The sequence below is a fragment of the Schistocerca nitens genome, chromosome 2, assembly GCF_023898315.1.
Source record: "Schistocerca nitens isolate TAMUIC-IGC-003100 chromosome 2, iqSchNite1.1, whole genome shotgun sequence".
NCBI classification, from domain to species: Eukaryota; Metazoa; Arthropoda; class Insecta; order Orthoptera; family Acrididae; genus Schistocerca; species Schistocerca nitens.
The window spans coordinates 965687498-965707776 of record NC_064615.1 but is presented as its reverse complement, the minus strand read 5'-3'; the positions used below and the strand labels follow the sequence as shown (position 1 = coordinate 965707776).

General features: G+C 42.2%; 1 protein-coding gene across 1 annotated transcript in view; it reads right to left on the bottom strand.

Annotated features, from left to right (window-relative positions):
• Positions 1–20279, bottom strand: part of LOC126237288 (UDP-glucosyltransferase 2-like) — a 113170-nt gene that overhangs the window by 65708 nt on the left and 27183 nt on the right. Inside the window, exons 4-5 of the mRNA XM_049947234.1 lie at positions 15812–16271; positions 10013–10235 (exon numbers count right to left, since the gene is read on the bottom strand). Of these exons, the coding sequence (XP_049803191.1) occupies positions 10013–10235; positions 15812–16271 (683 nt within the window). The remainder of the gene's footprint in view (positions 1–10012; positions 10236–15811; positions 16272–20279) is intronic.

Here is a 20279-nt window from a genome sequence, read left to right as displayed (position 1 = left end):
TTCGTTATGAATAGGAAGGTAGGGCAGAGGGTGCGTTACTGTGAACAGTTCAGTGACCGGTTTGTTCTAATCAGAGTAGACAGCAGACCAACACCGACAACGATAGTTCAGGTATACATGCCGACGTCGCAAGCTGAAGATGAACAGATAGAGAAAGTGTATGAGGATATTGAAAGGGTAATGCAGTATGTAAAGGGGGACGAAAATCTAAGAGTCATGGGCGACTGGAATGCAGTTGTAAGGGAAGGAGTAGAAGTAAAGGTTACAGGAGAATATGGACTTGGGACAAGGAATGAAAGAGGAGAAAGACTAATTGAGTTCTGTAACAAGTTTCAGCTAGTAATAGCGAATACCCTGTTCAAGAATCACAAGAGCAGGAGGTATACTTGGAAAAGGCCGGGAGATACGGGCAGATTTCAATTAGATTACGTCATGGTCAGACAGAGATTCCGAAATCAGATACTGGATTGTAAGGCGTTCCCAGGAGCAGATATAGACTCAGATCACAATATAGTAGTGATGAAGAGTAGGCTGAAGTTCAAGACATTAGTCAGGAAGAATCAATACGCAAAGAAGTGGGATACGGAAGTACTAAGGAATGACGAGATACGTTTGAAGTTCTCTAACGCTATAGATACAGCAATAAGGATAGCGCAGTAGGCAGTACAGTTGAAGAGGAATGAACATCTCTAAAAAGGGCCATCACAGAAGTTGGGGAGGAAAACATAGGTACAAAGAAGGTAGCTGCGAAGAAACCATGGGTAACAGAAGAAATACTTCAGTTGATTGATGAAAGGAGGAAGTACAAACATGTTCCGGGAAAATCAGGAATACAGAAATACAAGTCGCTGAGGAATGAAATAAATAGGAAGTGCAGGGAAGCTAAGACTAAATGGCTGCAGGAAAAATGTGAAGACATCGAAAAAGATATGATTGTCGGAAGGACAGACTCAGCTTACAGGAAAGTCAAAACAACCTTTGGTGACATTAAAAGCAACGGTGGTAACATTAAGAGTGCAACGGGAATTCCACTATTAAATGCAGAGGAGAGAGCAGATAGGTGGAAAGAATACATTGAAAGCCTCTATGAGGATGAAGATTTGTCTGATGTGATAGAAGAAGAAACCGGAGTCGATTTAGAAGAGATAGGGGATCCAGTATTAGACTCGGAATTTAAAAGAGCTTTGGAGGACTTACGGTCAAATAAGGCAGAAGGGATAGATAATATTCCATCAGAATTTCTAAAATCATTGGGGGAAGTGGCAACAAAACGGCTATTCACGTTGGTGTGTAGAATATATGAATCTGGCGATATACCATCTGACTTTCGGAAAAGCATCATCCACACAATTCCGAAGACGGCAAGAGCTGACAAGTGCGAGAATTCTCGCACAATCAGCTTAACAGCTCATGCATCGAAGCTGAATGGAAAAGAAAATTGAGAATGCGCTAGGTGACGATCAGTTTGGCTTTAGGAAAAGTAAAGGGACGAGAGAGGCAATTCTGACGTTACGGCTAATAATGGAAGCAAGGCTAAAGAAAAATCAAGACACTTTCATAGGATTTGTCGAGCTGGAAAAAGCGTTCGACAATACAAAATGGTGCAAGCTGTTCGAGATTCTGAAAAAAGTAGGGGTAAGCTATAGGGAGAGACGGGTCATATACAATATGTACAACAACCCAGAGGGAATAATAAGAGTGGACGATCAAGAACGAAGTGCTCGTATTAAGAAGGGTGTAAGACAAGGCTGTAGCCTTTCGCCCCTACTCTTCAATCTGTACATCGAGGAAGCAATGATGGAAATAAAAGAAAGGTTCAGGAGTGGAATTAAAATACAAGGTGAAAGGATACCAGTGATACGATTCGCTGATGACATTGCTATACTGAGTGAAAGTGAAGAAGGATTAAATGATCTGCTGAACGGAATGAACAGTCTAATGAATGCACAGTATGGTTTGAGAATAAATCGGAGAAAGACGAAGGTAATGAGAAGTAGTAGAAATGAGAACAGCGAGAAACTTAACATCAGGATTGATGGTCACGAAGTCAATGAAATTAAGGAATTCTGCTACCTAGGCAGTAAAATAACCAATGACGGACGGAGCAAGGAGGACATCAAAAGCAGACTCGCTATGGGAAAAAAGGCATTTCTGGCCAAGAGAAGTCTACTAATATCAAATACCGGCCTTAATTTGAGGAAGAAATTTCTGAGGATGTACGTCTGGAGTACAGCATTGTATAGTAGTGAAACATGGACTGTGGGAAAACCGGAACAGAAGAGAATCGAAGCATTTGAGATGTGGTGCTATAGACGAATGTTGAAAATTAGGTGGACTGATAAGGTAAGGAATGAGGAGGTTCTACGCAGAATCGGAGAGGAAAGGAATATGTGGAAAACACTGATAAGGAGAAGGGACAGGATGATAGGACATCTGCTAAGACATGAGGGAATGACTTCCATGGTACTAGAGGGAGCTGTAGAGGGCAAAAACTGTAGAGGAAGACAGAGATTGGAATACGTCAAGCAAAGAATTGAGGACGTAGGTTGCAAGTGCTACTCTGAGATGAAGAGGTTAGCAAAGGAAAGGAAGTCGTGGCGGGCCGCATCAAACCAGTCAGTAGACTGATGACCAAAAAAAAAAGAAGACGGCAGATTGCGCCATCGGCCTCAGCGAGCGGTAACACAGAGGAGAGTTGAACCACGCGGTTCCACTAGCGAGGGCGCTGCCGCCGGGAGGTGTGCACCGTCTAACTTGAATTTTAAGGGAATGAACGCAAACGCGCAGCGCGCTACATATGGCGGAACGGAGGAAGTCTTCGTATTGGGTGGCTCACCTAAAGATGATTGGCAGGTGCCCACTCGAAATATCGTCCGATGAATTAAACGTCGACAGCTGCAAGCTGAAATTCAATGTCCGGAAAAATTTTAAAATTCACACAAAAAGATCCTTTTTCACAGTCTATCACTTCTTGCCATGCAACTCTCATCTGCCTCAATTTAGCAGACTTCAGTGATTATATTCGCCCAAACTTTGCTCTCATACTTCACAATGACAAATAATTTTAATCTCTTCCCTCTGACTGAGTTTTATTCAAGTATTTCGCGTAGTCATGAGACCAATGTGTTTTGGGCATAAGGGCGATATGGTGTCCCATCTACTTTCTTGCTCATTACTTACTGCAATAAAATCTGCAACTGGTATTAAAAAGCTACTTTTATTTCTGGTATTTAAATACTGTACCAATAAGGCTAAATACACTAAAGAGGCAAAGAAACTGGTACACCTGCCCAGGCGAGCATGCTGAAGTGCCGCAACACTACTTGGCATGGACTCGAGTAATATCTGACGTAGTGCTGGAGGGAACTGTCGCCATGGATACTGCAGGGCTGCCCATAAATTCGTAAGAGTACGACGGGGTGGAGATCTCTTCTAAACAACACATTGCAAGGCATCAGTTTGAAACGAGACTCGTCCGACAAGGCAACATGTTGCCAGTCATCAACGATCCAATGTCTGAGTTGACGGGCACAGGCGAGGCGTAAGGGTTTGTGTCGTGTAGTCATCAAGAAAACAAGAGTGGACCCTAGGCTACGAAAGCCCATATCGATGATGTTTCGTTAAATGGTTCGCACGCTGGCACTTGTTGACGGCCTAGCATTGAAATCTGCAGTAGTTTCGGAAGGGTTGCACTTCTGTCACGTTGAACGATTCTCTTCAGACGTCGTTGGTCCCGTTGTTGCAGGATCTTTTTCCGGCACAGCGATGTCGGTGATTTGATGTTTTACTGGCTTCCTGATGCTCATGGTACACTCGTAAAAAGGCCGTACAGGAAAATCTCCACTTCATCGCTATATCGGAGATGCTGTGTACCATCGCTCGTGCGCCGACTGTAACACCACGTTCAAACTCATTTAAATCTTGATAACGTGCCATTGTAACAGCAGTAACCCACCTAACAACTGCTGTGTTGTCTTATTTCGCCGTTGTCGACCGCAGCGCCGTCTTCTGCCTGTTTACATATCTCTGTATTTGAACACGTATGCCTATACGAGTTTCTTTGGCGCTTCAGTGTAATTTAACATGAACACCCTGTGGATAGATATTTTGACCGTAGTTACGTCTCAAGTTTACTTTTCTTTGTAAAATACATTGTACTACAAATATATTGAAAATATCTGTGACAGATCAAAGCTAAATAATTAGAAATATGAATAGTATACAGTATTATTTAAATTTTCTTACATATTTGTGATCACACGCAAAAGTACAGGATGATTCAAAAATAATACCACAACTATAGGAATTTAAAACTCTGCAACGACAAAAGGCACAGCTAAGCACTATCTGTCGGCGAATTAAGGAAGCTATAAAGTTTCATTTAGTTGTACATTTGTTCGCGTGAGGCGCTGTTGACTAGGCGTCAGCGTCAGTTGATGCTAAGATGGCGACCGCTCAACAGAAAGCTTTTTGTGTTATTGAGTACGGCAGAAGTGAATCGACGACAGTTGTTCAGCGTGCATTTCGAACGAAGTATGGTGTTAAACCTCCTGATAGGTGGTGTATTAAACGTTGGTATAAACAGTTTACAGAGAATGGGTGTTTGTGCAAAGGGAAAAGTTCTGGACGGCCGAGAACGAGTGATGAAAATGTAGCACGCATCCAGCAAGCATTTGTTCGCAGCCCAGGAAAATCGACTCGCAGAGCTAGCAGAGAGCTGCAAATTCCACAATCAACTGTATGGAGAGTCCTACGAAAAAGGTTAGTTATGAAACCTTATCGTCTGAAATTGGTTCAAGCACTGTCTGCAGCTGATAAGATTAAAAGAATCGATTTCTGTGATTTTATCCTTGCTCAAATGGAAACAGATGAATCTTTCGTTTCAAAGATTGTGTTTAGTGATGAAGCAACTTTTCACACTAACGGGAAAGTCAACCGTCACAATGTCTGTATATGGGGCACTGAGAATCCGCGGGAAACAACTCAGTATGAACGTGACTCGCCTAAGGTGAACGTTTTCTGTACCATTTCAGCCAATAAAGTTTTTGGTCCCTTTTTCTTCGAAGGTGCTACTGTAACTGGACTACAGTATCTGGAGATGTTAGAGAATTGGCTGTTCCCTCAGCTCGAACAAGAAGCACAACAATTCATATTTCAGCAGGATGGAGCGCCACCACATTGGCACTTATCTGTCCGTAACTACCTGAACGTCAACTACCCGAGGCGATGGATCGGCCGCCAGGCAGCCCGTGACAGAGCACTTCATCACTGGCCTCCAAGAAGCCCTGATCTTACCCCCTGCGATTTTTTCTTATGGGGGTATGTTAAGGATATGGTGTTTCGGCCACCTCTCCCAGCCACCATTGATGATTTGAAACGAGAAATAACAGCAGCTATCCAAACTGTTACGCATGATATGCTACAGAGAGTGTGGAACGAGTTGGAGTATCTGGTTGATATTGCTCGAGTGTCTGGAGGGGGCCATATTGAACATCTCTGAACTTGTTTTTGAGTGAAAAAAAAAACGTTTTTAAATACTCTTTGTAATGATGTATAACAGAAGGTTATATTATGTTTCTTTCATTAAATACACATTTTTAAAGTTGTGGTATTCTTTTTGAATCACGCTGTATGTAACAAAATTGAAATCATGTTCGCTTCTCAAGGAAGTTCAACATCAACTTCCGCTTTCCATGTATGCCAATAGAGTAATTTATCGGTTTCAGAAAATGTAGCACAATCGAACTGTCAAGTGGAGTGCAAAAGAAATGCAGATAACAGCTGTTCGGGTCTACACAACTAATAATTCGCGACTGAGTGCTTGCACCGCAGTTACGTGTTCGGGCCATAGTTACAGAAAATTACGACATTAAAGACACTGCCGTGACAAAAGTCATGGGATACGTCTTAATATCGTGTTTGGCTGCAGAAATATTGAGCCATGCTGCCACCATAGCCGCCCATAACTGCGAAAGTGTTGCCGGTGCACATTTTGTGACCTTTCGATTATGTCCCACAAATGTTCAATGGAATTCATGTCGGGAAACCACGAACTGTCCAGAATGTTCTTCAAACCAATCGCAAACATTTGTGGCCTGGAGACATGGTACATTGCCATCCACGAGATTTCCATCGTTGTTTGAAAACATGATGTCTATGGCTTCAAATGGTCTCCAAGTAGCCGAACATAACCATTACCAGTCAATGATAGGTTCAGATAGACAGAGGACACAGTGTGTGTCACAAGTATCACAGCCCTCACCATTATGGAACCACCACCAGCTTGCGCAGTGCCCTGTTGAAAACTTGGGTCAATGGCTTCGTGGGGTGTTCGCAGCACTCGAAACCTACTATCAACTCTTACCAGCTGACATCGGGACTCACTAGGCCAAAGTATTCCAATCGTATAGCGTCCAACCGACATGATCACGAGCCAAGGAGAGGTGCAAAGGCACTCGCATCGGTCGTCTGCTGCCATAGTCCATTACCGCAAAATTTCGTTGCACAGTTCCAACAAATACGTTCGTCGTACGTCCCACAGCGGTTTCTGCGGTTAATTCACGCAGTGTTGCTTGTCTGTTGTCTCTACGCAAATGCCGCTGCTGTCGGTCGTTAAGTGAAGGGTGTCCGCCACTGCTTTGCCCGTGTTGAGAGGTAATGCCTGAAATTTGGTATTATCAGTACACTGGGACTGAAATGTCCCAAACGTATAGTTCCAACTACTATTCCGCGTTCCAAGTCTGTTGACTCTTGTCGTGCGGCCATAATAACGTCGGAATCCTTTTCACATGAACCGCCTGAGAGCAAATGACAGCTCCGCCAATGCACTGCCCTCTTATACCTTGTGTACGCGATATACCGCCGTATGCATATGGGCATATCGCTATCCCATGACTTATCATATCGGTGTAATACCAACCAACAACATATCTCTTGACGTGTCAACATGAGGTCTGCTAAATTAATCTGAGACTTGAAATTTTCATTTAGTAAGCAAGCCAGGATAAAGCTTAGCTGGCTGTTTACCAAGGAGTATCTTGCTGGGTGGGGGAGTGGCTGTGTACGTAAAAAACAGCAATCCCTTTGAGTCCATAGATGTATCACGACACTGCACTGAACAGGTATTTGAATGTTGTGCAGGGGCAGTTGAATTTAGTGAAATTAAACTTCTAATTGTTGCTGTTTATAGGTCCCCTAACTCCGACTTCAGAGCATTTCTGCTCAAGCTAGACAGTGTTCTTGATTCAATTTGTAGGAAGTACCAGAAATTAGTTACATTTGGTGACTTCAATATTAATTTTGTATATGATGGTGCAAGAAAAAGGATGTTGGTACATCTCCTAAATTCATATGAACTGATGCAGACTATCTTTTTTCCAACTAGGGTGCAGGGGAACAGTAGCACAGCCATAGACAATGTTTTTATTCATTCTTCATTACTAGAGGAACATTCTGTTAGTAAGAGCGTGAATGGCCTTTCAGACCATGATGCACAAGTTTTAACATTAAAAGGCTTTTGTACTCAAACCAATGTCATATTTATTGATTGGCGACTCCATGTCTTGTGCACAACGACCAGATAACAGGTATACTTGAAAAAAGAGACAGCATTGGTCTGCAATAGTAAAAATATACGACCAATGCTGTCTCTTTTTTCAAGTATAATGTCATATTTAATTACAAACTATGTAGTAACGTTAATCCAACAGCAATAGAGAGTTTTTTAAACCTTGTCAAGGAACAAGAGTGGCAGGATATTTATAGTGCCGATAACATAGATGATAATACAATCTTTTAGAACAAAGTAGAAATTAATTACTAAAATGTTAGAAGTAGTCAAAATCAAGCAACAGTAGCCCATTACAAACTGTACTGAAAGACGCTGATAAATGTTATTAGGAAGGCGAAGAGTATGTGGTATGCAAATAGAATAGCTAATTCACAGGATAAAATTAAAACCATACGGGAGGGAAGTGTCTGGACAGCAGCACAAGGTCGACGATATAAAGTCAGTTCGTAGTGAAAATATTTCTGTTACAGAAAAATGAGATATGTGTACAGTATTTAACAATCATTTTCTTAGCATTGCTGGCGAATTAAATAAAAATTTGGTTTCTACAGGAAATCATATAACTTTCTTGGCAAATGCCTTTCCTAATGGATGTCTGAAATACTCCTCCGTGATACAGACAAGAGGGAGATTGATTCAATAATTAAATCACTCAAGACTAAGGACTCTCATGGTTATGATGGAGCGTCTAGCAGAATGTTAAAGTACTGTGATGTACATGTTAGCCCAGAATTTAGCCGTATTTGTAATTTTTCCTTTAGGTATGGTCAGTTTAGAAAACAAACAATTTTTTTCAGCCTTCAGTTGCAAGGTAATTTTTACTCGTTTACCTAGGCTTCAGTTTCCTGAGCGATTAAAATACTCAGTAGTAAAGCTGCTTTATAAAAATGGGAAAAAGGATAATGTAGATAATTTTAGACCTATTTCTATGCCATCAATGTTTGCAAAAGTTATTGAAAAGGCAGTGTGTGTAAGGATAATTGATCATTTCATATCACACTATTTGCTATTAAATGTACAGTTCGGCTTTAGAAGCCGTTTAACAACTCCAATAGCTATATTCCCTTTTCTCTGTGAGGTACTGGATGGGCTAAACAATAGGTTCCGAACGCTTGGCATATTTTTTGATTTAACTAAGGCATTTGATTGTGTTGATCACAAAATATTGCTCCAGAAGTTGGACCATTACGGAGTATGGGAAGTAGCTCACAATTGGTTCACCTCTTACTTTAGCAACAGGCAGAAAAAGGTCATTATTCACAATGTTGATAACGCTGTGATGTGGGGTCAGAGTAGGGTACTGTCAAGTGGGGGTGCCCAGGGATCAGTGTTGGGGCCACTCCTGTTCCTTATTTATATAAATGATATGCCCTCTGGTGTTACCAGTAACTCTAAAATATTTCTGTTTGATGACGACACTAGCTTGGTAGTAAAGGATGTTGTGTGCAACATTGGCTCGGTTTCAAATAGTGCAGTACATGACCTAAGTTCATGGCTTGTAAAAAATAAACTAACGCTGAATCACAGTAAGACTCAGTTTTTACAGTTTCTAACAAACAATTCAGCGAAACCTGAAGTTTTTCACAGAATGGACATATGATTAGTGAATCTGAACAGTTCAAATTCCTAGGTGTTCAGATAGATAGTAAGCTGTCGTGGAAAGCACATGTTCAGGATCTTGTTCAAAAACTTAATACTGCCATTTTTACTTTGCGAACGGTATCAGAAATGAGTGATCGTTCGACACGAAAATTAGTCTACTTTGCTTATTTTCATGCGCTTATGTCGAATGGTATTATATTTTGGGGTAACTCTTCCCATTCTAAAAGGATATTTTTGGCTCAGAAACGGGCGGTTCGGGCAATAAGTGGTGTGAGTTCACGAACCTCTTGTCCACCGCTGTTCACGAGTCTGGGTATTTGGACAATGGCCTCTCAATATGTGTATTCCTTACTGTGATTTCTTATTAACAATATTAGCTTATTCCCAAGAATAAGCAGCATTCACTCGGTTAATACTCGACAGAAAGCAGACCTGCATTTGGATCGGACTTCTTAACACTTGTGCAAAAAGGTGTGCAGTATACTGCCGCGTCCATTTTCTATAAGCTACCACACGAATTCAAAAATCTTAGCAGTAATCCACGCGTTTTCAAATCGAAACTGAAGAGTTTCCTGATGGGTCACTCCTTTATTCTGTCGAGGACTTCCTTGAAAAATTAAGCTGATTCTTGTTGTATTGTTGATTGCGTTTACTTAAACTTATGGAGTGACTTTTCTCGGGTTCATAAACATTTATTTTTATCTGTTATTACTTTTACGTTGTAATTTACTGACACCTTCTGTGACCTCGGAAATTTGCTCCTAAATTTGGTCTTACGGAAATTGATGTGTAAATAAATAAATAAATAAGCGGTTGTCAGGAGCCGAAATCGGAGCTCACCTAGTATGTCCTGCTGAGGCAACCACTTGCTGACCATCACGTTTGGTGGCTGTCCGGGTAGGGTCTTGTTCTCCCACTTCCAGAGGACGCGCTGTGGGAGTTCCCGAAAGGCGTCCAGGAAGGCCTGGACTTTCTGCCACGGCAAACCGCTGCTCCTGACATTGGATCCCAGACTCATGTATATCAGACCGTGCTCTGCCCCGTCAATAAACTCCTGGATATCCTGGAACAACCACGAGAATATGCAACCAATGTCAGTTCAAATGGTTCAAATGGCTCTGAGCGCTATGGGACTTAACTTCTGAGGTCATCAGTCCCCTAGAACTTACAACTACTTAAACCTAACTAACCTAAGGACATCACACAAATCCATGCCCGAGGCAGGATTCGAACCTGCGACCGTAGCAGTCGCGCGGTTCCGGACTGAAGCGCCTAGAACCCCTCGGCCACCGCGGCCGGCCCCAATGTCAGTTCTTTGGTTTGGAGTACTGAAACATACACTCCCAGAAAAGAAATGCGACATTCTCAAGATCAAGTTCATTTTAGTGACAAGTGACGTGACAGATAGTCTATAACTGTAGGAATGTATGATAATAAATTAAGTCCAAATAAAACACATATTTCGCATAGAGGGTGACCAAACAGTCGCACGGATACACAGAGTGCAAATCAGGCGAATATTCTTGTGTGTAAACGACCGTAAAGGTACCGAACGGCATCCTGCGATCGATTATCGTAAGCAGCTGGGGCCTTTTGTTCTTGTAGGCCCTGGAGAGCGAGTGAGTCCCCAGTTCATCATGTGTGATACGTGTTTCGTGGCCGAGAGATCTGGTGATCCTGCTGGCCAGGGCAGTTGAATACCGTAAAGGACACGTTCCTTCGCAGCAGCCGTATGTGGACGTGCAGTGTCATGCTGCAGAAGGTCATCACCTTCCTATCGCAGAAACAAAAGTAGCATGCTGATAAAAACCTGATCAATGTAATAGGTACTGGTTACTGTAGCCTGCAGAAATACCAAGTGTGAGCGCGAGCTGTAACTGACGGCTCCTCACAACATGAAACCTGGGGTGGGACCTGTGTGTCATCGGCAAATGCTCTATGGAACAGGCCACTCTCCAGGTGTACATCGTGCATATGTACGAGGGCTATTCAGAAAGTAGGGACCGTTTTGGGATTAAGAAGAAAATAAGTGCGAGAAATGGATTTTATTATATACATCTGAAAGAGCGACTGACTTACTACTTTTCCACTTAGTCACGAAACACGTTGAGGCACTTATCATAGCGATGGACAACATTTGAAGTACCTTCGTCGTAAAATTCTGCCGCCTGAGAATTCAGCCAGTGAGCACGCCCGCCTGAGTTCCACGTCGTCATCAAAGCGCTGCGTTGCAAGCCAGTTCTTCATCTTGGAAAACAAGTGGAAGTCGCTTGGTGCAAGACCTGGGCTGTAGGGCGGATGAGGGAAAATTTCCCATTTGAATGAATAAAAGAGTTCTTTAGTGCGGTTTGCCGTGTGAGGCCGGGTATTGTCGTGCAAAAACAAAATTTTGGACGTCAGCTTTCCTCGGCGTTTGTTTTGAACTTATCTTCTAAGGCAGTGCAACGTTTGACAGTACCGGACAGAATTTATGGTTGCTCCACGTTCGAGAAAATCAATAAGAAGCACACCTTGCCTATCCCAAAATATTGTTGCCAACAACTACCTTGCTGACAAGATTTGCAAACTTTTTCTTAGTTGTTGGGGGACCCTGTGTGCCCCATTCAATGAACTGTAATTTTGTCTCGCAATTGACGTGCTTCACTCAAGTCTCGTCACCGGTTACAATTCGATCCATTAACGAATCACCATGTTTGTGGTAGGCCTCCAGATATGTCAACGTTGCCCCCATTCACTGTTCTTTATGGTGCTCTGTAAGCGTCGTGCACAAAATTTGTGGTAGCTTAGCTTTTGAGTGACAGTTTCAAACAACAAAGTCCGTGAAACTTGTGGAAAAGAAAGCGAAAGCTCCTTTATTGTGAAGCGACGGTTTTCACGCATCGTTTCGTCAACTTTAGCGACAAGATAGTCAGTCACAATGCTCGGGCGTCCACTCTTCTCTTCATCATGAACGTTGATTCGGCCATTTTTAAGCCGAATGCACCATTTCCAGACGGAACATTCACTCATTACGTTGTTTCTGTACAGTTCGCACAGTTCATGATAAATTTCTATAGATTTTAGGCTTTTTGCCAACGAAAACCGTATCACACACCGCGCCTCACAACTGGCTGGATTTTGATTGCAGCGCACATTTCAGATTCGAATACCGAAAAAACCAGAAGCGCAGAGACGTCCCCGCTATCACGGATGGATACCGACTGAGCTGCCGAGCATGCACATACCAAAATATAAGCGATCAGCGCACGCCTAGCGACTTCAGACGGAAACGTTCCCTACTTTCCGAATAGCCCTCATATGTCCATCACTCGCATACACTCAGAAACTACTCTCATCACTGAATACAGAAAAGCGCCATTCTACTCTTGTCAACTCTTTCAGCAGAGTAGCCCAGATTGTCGGTGTCATGGTTGACCAAATCCACAAGTGTCATTAGTTATTCGAGACACTGCAGGTGCAATATGTTCCTGAGTTTCTTCCCTCAATGCTGTTGAGGGAAGAATGGGTTGAACTTGAAGTGTCAGTAATAGATTGAACAAATCCACAAGTGTCGTTAGTCATTTGAGACACTGCAGGTGCAACATGTTCCTGAGTTTCTTTCCTCAATGCTGTTGAGGGAAAAATGGGTTGAACTTGAAGCGTTAGTAATAGATTGACCAAATCCACAAGTGTCGTTAGTTATTTGAGACACTGCAGGTGCAACATGTTCCTGAGTTTCTTCCCTCAATGCTGTTGAGGGAAAAATGGGTTGAAATTGAAGCGTTAGTAATAGATTGACCAAATCCACAAGTGTCGTTAGTTATTTGAGACACTGCAGGTGCAACATGTTCCTGAATTTCTTCCCTCAATGCTGTTGAGGGAAGAATGGGTTGAACTTGAAGTGCGTCTGCTGTACGCGGATTCCAGAACGTGATCAACGCGTATGGGAATGTTCCACAGACTACTGCTGAAGGCAGCGACGCACCACCGACACTCAACCTAAATAAATGCAATGTATTGTGCATATATAGGAAAAGAAATTCACTACTGTGAACTACACTACTGGTGAGAAATTGCTGGAAACAGTATCTACCGTGAAATATTTAGGCTTAACTATTCTGAGCGACATTGCGTGGAATGACCACATAAAGCAACAGTGGGAAAAGCAGATGCCAGGCTGAGATTCATAGGAAGAATCTTAAAGACAAGGAACTCAACCACGAAGGAAATGGCTGACAGAGGAGATAAAGATCCAATGGAGAGTGGCGCGTTTCTTCATGGGATCATTTAGCTGGCGCGAGAGCGTTACAGAGATGGTCAACAAATTGTAATGACAGGTGTTACAAGAGAGGACTTACATACATCATGGAGAGGTTAATTATTGAAGTTTTGGGATAGAAATTTCCGGAAATAGTTGCACGACATATTACTTAATCCTACATATAACTCTGGAAATCACGATGATGAAGAAAATCGAGAAATTAGACCTAATGCAGTGGCTTACCGATAATTCTTCTTACGCCGCGCCATTCGCGAGTTGAACTGGGAAAGGGGGATCAGTTAGTGGTACTAGAAGTACTCTCCACCATGCAGGTGGATTGCAGTGTCCTGATGTGGATTATGCGCAATATGTGGAGCAATCCATCTTCGTGAACGCTCTCAATGCTACCCCGTTCAAATGTATCAAGTTGTTCAACAGGAGTACGTTGTCTTCAGCCCGCTACCTGATAATGAATGCTGCAAACACCGTTCACCTGTAAACTCAGCACATTCGCTGCACACGGACTCAAAACAGCGAGACCTCCTGAGAGCCATCTGATCGCTGATGGATGTGACGAATTAATAACACACTACAACACCTTTGTATGCGCATATTATACCTTCATGCAATTAAATACAGTCCTTGAGTGTGTTGCACTTTTTGCCAGCAGTTTATAAATTGCATCGAAAGCAGAATTTATTCAGATTTCTTACCTGCTGACGAGTTTTCACAGCCAGTCTAACGGCAAGTGAAAATTTCACAAAAATTAAAAAACCACTTCAAATATTCAAAACGTACGACCTGACTGTATATTATATAATCTAGTAGCGGCAGGGAAATTTTAACTCAGTCATGCTCTGATGCAGCCATCCGCCATGATATGTTCATGGACTACAGTTGATAACTAATGAATCGAAACCAGTTTAGGCATTAAATGATTTACATGAGGGAATCACTGAATGAAATTTTATAGTTAAAAGAAACATGCTCGCTGATACTTTCAAGGTAAATATTAACAATGAACAACGTGAGGAGCACGAGCAACGTCTATGTATGGTGAAAATCTTGCAATTCCACTTACTGTTGCGGCAATGAAAGATCTCTTTCTGTATATCGGCATTTTATTTCTGATTAAGTTAAAGTTATGGCTATGGTTATGGTTATAGGGGGACAACATGGACTGATAAAGTACAAAATCAAGAGATGCTAGAAGTGTAAATGTGTTTTTTCCTCACTAGAGATGCACGAAATGTTTCGAGGGATGTAGACAAAAGTCGATAGTGCCGCACTCCCTGAATGATCATGTGAAACAATGACAACATATCTTGTAGTGAGACGGATTGCTTCTTGATGGATTGAGTTTTAAACGATTTTCTTTGAACATTTACATTTTTCCAAGAACTTTTCAATGCAGTAGACTAATAATCTACCTGATACTAATATTCTTCTCCTTTTTCCTCTTATTTCTTTTCAAGACTTCTCGTTCAGTTCCTCTATTGTGAGTGCTTAGTTAGTGTTTAATCTTTCCACCTCTTTGTTTGATCTACCTTTTGATCTTTTCCTTATAGGTCGATAATTCATTGCTATTGACACATTCTGTTCACATTCATTCTTGTGACATAACATGTCCATTTATTTCTATATTCCTTCATCTGATCATTTATGCTTTTAAGTTCTAATTCTAGTCTGATTGTTGTATTTCTTATATCAGATAGTCTATAGCTACCTGCTCTTCTTAAAAATCTGATTTCTGCGTTTTGGGTTCGTCATTTACTTTCACCTGTTACTGTCAAAGCCTCATTGCCATAAAGCACTGACGGTACTGCCATTGTTTTACAGAATTTTATTAGGGTTGTGTTCCTCACTTTTCTATTCAGTTCTATGTACTTGGTTGGGGCTGTTTGGGGAAGGAGACCAGACAGCGAGGTCATCGGTCTCATCGGATTAGGGAAGGATGGGGAAGGAAGTCGGCCGTGCCCTTTCAAAGGAACCATTCCGGCATTTGCCTGGAGCGATTTAGGGAAATCACGGGAAACCTAAATCAGGATGGCCGGACGCGGGATTGAACCGTCGTCCTCCCGAATGCGAGTCCAATGTCTAACCACTGCGCCACCTCGCTCGGTATGTACTTGGTCCTAGTAACATAAATGATTCTTTTAACTTCTTTCGACGTGTCTTTTTAGTTTGCCGAGGAGACGGTGTTTCCCAAACAGATGACGTAATTCAGTGTCACAAACTTCTGGTCGTTTGTTCAGTTTTGCATAAGGCGAGACTGGGTCCTGGCATTTAAAAGCCGTGAATGGGGTTACGGTCTAATGCCTATACAACAAACACCAGCAATGTGTTTGTGTCGTTATAAAGGTTCCACAGAGGAAGAAAGAATATAAAACACTGATTACCTTCGGCAATGGCTTCGTCTGCGTCTGCACATGGATACCAGTGATCTCTAAGATATTGGGTAAAAGGGGGCGAGGGTAGTCGACGGAAAAGTGGCTGTTGACGATGAGGAGGCTGACGTTTCGCTCCGTCTCGTGCACTGGCGGTGGTCCCGGTCCGAAGTACTGCCTCATGATCGCCTCCTGGGTCGGCTGTATCTGGAAGTACCACATGTAGCAGAACCTCAGCTGGAAGTAGGCAGTGTACGCGCGCTGCCAGAAGCTCATATGGTCGGAGTACCCGACCCAGACGTCGGGCGAGTAGGCCGGGTTCACGAGGTTGCCCATGGCGTGGTAGACGGGCGCGAACGCCGGTAGCGTGATCATACCCACTAGCGGCGGCGAACCCGCATTGTGGACCAGGCCGAAGAAAGCCTGGGATGGCATCCGCTCCATGATCACCAAGTCGAAGTTGTCTCGCTTACTGTAAAGATAAATTGATACTTTTAGTGAAAATTACTTTTTGAATGATGGTTTTGGTTCAAAATGGTTCAAATGGCTCCGAGCACTATGGGACTTAACTTCTCAGGTCAACAGTCCCCTAAAACGTACAACTACTTAAACATAACTCACCTAAGGACATCAAACACATCCATGCCCGAGGCAGTATTCGAACCTGCGACCGTAGCGGTCGCGTGGTTCCAGACTGTAGCGCCTAGAACAGTTCGGCCACCCCTGCCGGCAAATGATGGTTTCTTAAATTTTAAATGAGGAAGAAAGATTAGTGTTCGTAACCTACAGAGTTTACCTGAATGACACCATCTTTAAACATTAGTAGTTTCGATGTAAAAAATTATTTTCTACACTGAAACATTTCGAACGAAGCACAATTTCTAGAATCGTCGTTAGTAAAATAACCTTCATAAGGACGGTGACACCATTTTACAAATACTTGCATTTGACGGTATCATTATTAGGAGAGGATCCTAATTCCTCAATGTAATACATTGCGGGGAACAGAGAGCGCCGAGCGGTTCTAGGCGCTTCAGTCTGGAACCGCGCGACCGCTACGGTCGCAGGTTGGAATATTGCCTCGGGCATGGATGTGTGTGATGTCCTTAGGTTAGTTAGGTATAAGTATTTCTAAGTTCTAGGAGACTGATGACCTGAGAAGTTAAGTCCCATAGTGCTCAGAGCCATTTGAACCATATGATTTGAACAGAGAGCAGCAGTAGGGGTGAACAGTATCCAGTTCTAGGTGGCACTGTACCTAGTTTCCTGTCGACAATACGATTCCCTATCAAACATTTTCGAGATACGTAACAATCTTGATTTGCACCAAAAGTAATAATACTTGAAGGAGTCGAAAGTGATAATCCACAAGAGTGTATTTTGAGCTACTGCATGTCGTGTGTATGGTTAAACTGGAAGGCAAGGACATAAGCTAAAAAGGATAAAAGGATGTATTTACAGCAGTAAATATGGAACTAATTATCATTTGCACGTATCACATTTGGAAACACATCGCATCGGATGACGTGACAAGGCAATTCATCAGTAAACTGAGGAGTATTAGGACTTTTTATTTATTTTATTTTACACGTCTAGTTTCGTAGGACCAAACTGAGGAGCAAATCTCCAAGGTCGTGGAACGTGTCAGCATCAGAAATTACAACATAAAAGTACTAACGGATAAAACAAAATGTTTATGAATTAAAAAAAAAAAGACAAGGAATATCTTTATGTTAACGTAATCAACAATACCCCCCCATGAACCGTGGACTTTGCCGTTGGTGGGGAGGCTTGCGTGCCTCAACGATACAGATAGCCGTACCGTAGGTGCAGCCACAACGAAGGGGTATCTGTTGAGAGGCCAGACAAAAGTGTGGTTCCTGAAGAGGAGCAGCAGCCATTTCAGTAGTTGCAGGGGCAACAGTCTGGATGATTGACTGATCTGGCCTTGTAACACTAACCAAAATGGCCTTGCTGTTCTGGTACTGCGAACGGCAAAAACCAAGGGGAAACTACAGCCGTAATTTTTTCCCGAGGGCATGAAGCTTTACTGTATGGTTAAATGATGATTGCGTCCTCTTGGGTAAAATATTCCGGAGGTAAAATAGTCCACCATTCGGATCTCCGTGCGGGGACTACTCAGGAGGACGTTGTTATCAGGAGAAAGAAAACTGGCCTTCTACGGATCGGAGCATGGAATGTCAGATCCCTTAATCGGGCAGGTAGGTTAGAAAATTTAAAAAGGGAAATGGATAGGTTAAAGTTAGATACAGTGGGAATTAGTGAAGTTCGGTGGCAGGAGGAACAAGACTTTTGACTTTTGGTCAGGTGAATACAGGGTTATAAATACAAAATCAAATAGGGGTAATGCAGGAGTAGGTTTAATAATGCATAAAAAATAGGAGTACGGGTAAGCTGCTATAAACAGCATAGTGAACGCATTATTGTGGCCAAGATAGACACGAAGCCCATGCCTACTACAGTAGTACAAGTTTATATGTCAACTAGCTCTGCAGATGACGAAGGAATTGATGAAATGTATGATGAGATAAAAGAAATTATTCAGGTAGTGAAGGGAGACGAAAATTTAATAGTCATGGGTGACTGGAATTCAAGAGTAGGAAAAGAGAGAGAAGGAAACATAGTAGGTGAATATGGATTGGGGCTAAGAAATACAAGAGGAAGCGGCCTGGTAGAATTTTGCGCAGAGCATAACTTAATCATAGCTAACACTTGGTTTAAGAATCATGAAAGAAGGTTGTATACATGGAAGGTTGTATACATGGAAGAACCCTGAAGATACTAAAAGGTATCAAATAGATTATATAATGGTAAGACAGAGATTTAGGAACCAGGTTTTAAATTGTAAGACATTTCCAGGGGCAGATGTGGACTCTGAACACGATCTATTGGTTATGAACTATAGATTAAAACTGAATAGAATTTAAGGCGATGGAACCTGGATAAACTGAAAGAACCAGAGGTTCGACAGAGTTTAAGGGAGAACATAAGGGAACAATTGACAGGAATGGGGGAAAGAAATACAGTAGAAGAAGAATGGGTAACTTTGAGGGTTGAAATATTGAAGGCAGCAGAGGATCAAATAGGTAAAAAGACGAGGGCTAGTAGAAATCCTTGGGTAAAACAAGAAATATCGAATTTAATTGATGAAAGGAGAAAATATAAAAATGCAGTAAGTGAAGGAGGCAAAAAGGAATACAAACGTCTCAAAAATGATATCGACAAGAAGTGCAAAATGGCTAAGCAGGGATGGCTAGAGGACAAATGTAAGGATGTGGAGGCTTATCTCACTAGGGGTAAGATAGATACTGCCTACAGGAAAATTAAAGAGACCTTTGGAGAAAAGAGAACCACTTGCATGAATATCAAGAGCTTTGATGGAAACCCAGTTCTAAGTAAAGAAGGGAAAGCAGAAAGGTGGAAGGAATATATAGAGTGTCTATACAAGGGCGATGTACTTGAGGACAATATTATGGAAATGGAAGAGGATGTAGATGAAGATGAAATGGGAGATATGATGTTGCGTGAAGAGTTTGACAGAGCACTGAAAGACCTGAGTCGAAACAAGGCCCCGGGAGTAGACAACATTCCATTAGAACTACTGACAGCCTTGGGAGAGCCAGTCCTGACGAAACTCTACCATCTGGTGAGCAAGATTTATGACACTGGCGAAATACCCTCAGACTTCAAGAAGAATATAATAATCCCAATCCCAAAGAAAGCAGGTGTTGACAGATGTGAAAATTACCGAACTATCAGTTTAATAAGTCACAGCTGCAAAATACTAACGCGAATTCTTTACAGACGAATGGAAAAACTGGTAGAAGCCGACCCCGGGGAAGAACAGTTTGGATTCCGTAGGAATGTTGGAACACGTGAGGCAATACCGACCCTACGACTTATCTTAGAAGAAAGATTAAGGAAAGGCAAACCTACGTTTCTAGCATTTGTAGACTTAGAGAAAGCTTTTGACAATGTTGATTGGAATACTCTCTTTCAAATTCTGAAGGTGGCAGGGGTAAAATACAGAGAGCGAAAGGCTATTTACAATTTGTACAGAAAGCAGATGGCAGTTATAAGAGTCGAGGGGTATGAAAGGGAAGCAATGGTTGGGAAGGGAGTGACACGGGGTTGTAGCCTATCCCCGATGTTATTCAATTTGTATATTGAGCAAGCAATAAAGGAAACAATAGAAAAGTTCGGAGTAGTTATTAAAATGCATGGAGAAGAAATAAAAACTTTGAGGTTCGCCGATGACATTGTAATGCCGTCGAGCAGCTGCGCAAAACTATAGACCTATATCTCTGACGTCGATCTGTTGTAAAATCTTAGAACATGTTTTTTTGCTTGAGTATCATGTCGTTTTTGGAAACCCAGGATCTACTCTGTAGGAATCAACATGGATTCCGGAAACAGCGATCGTGTGAGACCCAACTCGTTTTATTTGTTCATGAGACCC